The following is a 3,111-nucleotide window of genomic DNA, read 5'->3' on the forward strand; positions in this document are numbered from 1 at the left end:
ATGTGGAGTTTTGCGCATCGTGTGTGTGTGTGCGTGCGCGAGCGAGCGTGCGAGAGAGAGCGCGAGAGAGGGAGAGAGAGGGAGAGAGCGAGAGAGAGAGAGAGAGAGAGCGCGAGAGAGAGAGAGAGAGAGGGGCACATCACAGTGGAGGCAGCTGTCTTAGCCTTGGCTTGTGTACTGCAAACACATACCAGCTTCATCACTGTGTCTGTCACGCGACTTTGTTCCCCTTTCGGGCTCTGTCTTTACATTTATTTTGAAAGATGAAGCTCGCGATAGTATTTGGGGTGAAAGTAATTAGTCTTTTAATATGTCATAAAGTGATTTTTGTTGTAAATATGCCTGACAAGAATGTTTACACTGAATTACATTTTAGTGGATGTCTTCTGTAAATCAGGGAAAAATGTATGATATTTATTTTTTGCTCGGAAAAACAAAATTGCAATTAAATTAAACGGAAAACTTTTACAATTTTTTGGGGAAAAACAACAACAATTTACAAAAAGCAGTATTACGTTTATTGTTTTTATGCTTAAACCCTTTTTCGTCTTTGACTCATGTTTAAAATACAAACAAAAACAGTAATATTGTGAAATATTGTTACAATTTAGACTGTTTTCTAATGGAATATATTTTAAAAAGTACTTTATTCCTGTGATGACAGCTGAATTTTCAGCATGATTACTTCAGTCTTCAGTGTCACATGATCCTTCAGAAATCATTCTAATATGCTGATTTGCTGCTTAATTATTAATAATGGTTCTTATTATCAATATTAAAAACAGTTGCTGCTGCTTAATATTTTTGTGGAAATCATTATACATTTATTTCAGGAGTCTTGAAAAAATGGATAAATAGAAAGTTAAAAAGAACAGCCTATAGTTGAATTACAAATCTTAAAATTATAAATGTCGTCTTCACTGTCACTTTTGATTTAGAGTGGAGCAATAAAAATTCAGCTTTGCCATCACACGAATAAATTACATTTTTAAAATATATTCAAAGCGAAAATGATTCTTTTAAATTGTAATAGTATTTCACAGTTATTAAAATTATTTCTGATCAAATAAATGCAGCCGTGGTGAGCATACAGACTCTTAATTATTTCAAACTTTTGACCTGTAGTGTACTTACTTATTTACCATTTTTATATTTTCTGAAATAAAATGAATATGACTACAATTTTCTAGTATATAAAATATAGTAGAAAAATACATTGTATATAAATGTGTAATTATATTTAAAAATCTGTCAGTAAAGGAGACTTGTTTGTTCACAGCTGCATGTTGCAGACTTCAGCGGAACTCTAGAGAGAGAGCGTCAAAATGTAGAGTTCTCTGGTTTGGGTCTGGTATGTAGAACCTAAGAGCTGATGAATATCATTTTCAAATTATTACTCCAAAATGATTCAAACATCTATCTCTGACAGGATGCCAAATTGCACAAGCTCCTCTCAAAGCTGCAGGTTTCCTCTACAAGACTGTCTGCTTCTGAGGCCCTAAAGGAAGACTACTTCATCTCAGTTGATGTGTAAAAGTGAATTGTGTTCATGTTTGCGTTCTTTGCCCTTTTTCTTTATAATTTTCTTCTAAGAAAAAAGAAACCCAGAGGTGTTTGTTTATTCATTCCTCAAACCTTGTTTCGTGTTCCTGGAATAAATAAAAATATGTTTATGAAAAAGTGAACATCTGGGTCAATACAGAAGATGATGTGCATTTTCTTTTTGTAAGATGCTTGGTTTTTCCAGCCCAGATCCACGTAATGTGAAAGGCTGTCAGCTGTAGTCTCAGTCAGTGACAAGACCTTTCTTTAAAATTGCCCCATTCGAAAATTGTCTTTATTTTCTTAATTTTTTTCATCTTCATCAAAACATGACTCAAAAATAGAGTGCAGAAAAATGCTGAATGGGTGTACAGAGTTTGGCATGCTTGTGAATCTTCATAGAAATTATGAGTGTATAGCAACTTTCTGTGTCCTCAACAAATTAGTGAGAAAATAACACATTTTGATTAGTTTTTTGGACAGACGCACCCTTTACATGCAATCTCTGTAATTATTGACCTTGGATAGGTCACCTGGTTTTTCCATTGTTGTTGGTACTCCACTAACCATTCTTTTTTTTTTTTTTTTTTTAATGCATCAGTCCCGGCATTGATGAAAGGTACAATTTATGCCACTTAGGAAGAAGCTCGTCAGGCTGAGATCTTAAGTGTTATGTAACAATGGTTTTCACTTATTGGAAATCAGACTAGAGAGTCATTCGACATTGCTGCTATCTGTCGGGATGAGAGAGTGGATGACCCAAGATATAGCGCTATATAATATAACATTTTCTTTTGAAGAAAGAATTGTGACATATACAGTGAATTCAATAAGTATTCAGACCCCTTCATTTTCATATTTTACTAAGTCATGCTAAAATGCTTCAAATACGTAAGAAGTATTCAGATACATAAAAGCATAGTTCATTGGTAAATGAAAATTGTCATTTACTCTAATGTTGTTCCAAACTCGTATAACTGAATCATGTTCTGGAACATAAAATAAAATAAGAAATGTCTCAATGTTTTGTTTTGGGGGTTTCTTTACCAGCATTCTTCAAAATATCTTATTTTGTGTTTAGCAGACGAAAGAAAATCTCAACAGGTTTGGAACGACATGAGGGTGAGTAAATTCTTACTATGTTATTTATTTTTTGTGAACTATCCATTTAACTTAGTACTTGGGTTTTAAAGGGGTCATATGATGCGATTTCAATTTTTCCTTTCTCTTTGGAGTGTTACAAGCTCTTGGTGTCACGATACTTCCTACCCCTACCCACAGGCGGAGTCGCGACACTAGCCTTCTGTGCTAGTCTCTGATCCTCAAACCGAGACGGGCCAGGACCCCTGGGTTGTTCGGGCTTAGACCTGGACTTCGTGAAGGCCCATCATCACTGTGTCTGTCACGCGACTCTGTTGCCCCTTCAGGCTTGAACTGATGGTAAAACTAAGGACATTATTAACTGTCTTGATATTTACTTTGAAAGCTGACGCTCGCGATTATGGGAAGGGGCGTTACATTTCCGACGCGTGCTTGCGATGTTCGGCCAATCACAATGCACTGGGTCAG

General features: G+C 35.6%; 1 protein-coding gene across 1 annotated transcript in view; it reads left to right on the forward strand.

Moving 5' to 3' along the window:
- Positions 1–1,560, forward strand: part of LOC107685609 (serine/threonine-protein kinase 31-like) — a 4,887-nt gene extending 3,327 nt beyond the window's left edge. Inside the window, exons 9-10 of the mRNA XM_016482258.1 lie at positions 1,280–1,351; positions 1,430–1,560. Of these exons, the coding sequence (XP_016337744.1) occupies positions 1,280–1,351; positions 1,430–1,534 (177 nt within the window). The 3' untranslated portion in view covers positions 1,535–1,560. The remainder of the gene's footprint in view (positions 1–1,279; positions 1,352–1,429) is intronic.
- Positions 1,561–3,111: the final 1,551 nt, after the last annotated feature.

Source organism: Sinocyclocheilus anshuiensis, unplaced genomic scaffold (genome assembly GCF_001515605.1).
Source record: "Sinocyclocheilus anshuiensis isolate Anshui unplaced genomic scaffold, SAMN03320099.WGS_v1.1 scaffold185, whole genome shotgun sequence".
In the NCBI taxonomy this organism is placed as follows: Eukaryota; Metazoa; Chordata; class Actinopteri; order Cypriniformes; family Cyprinidae; genus Sinocyclocheilus; species Sinocyclocheilus anshuiensis.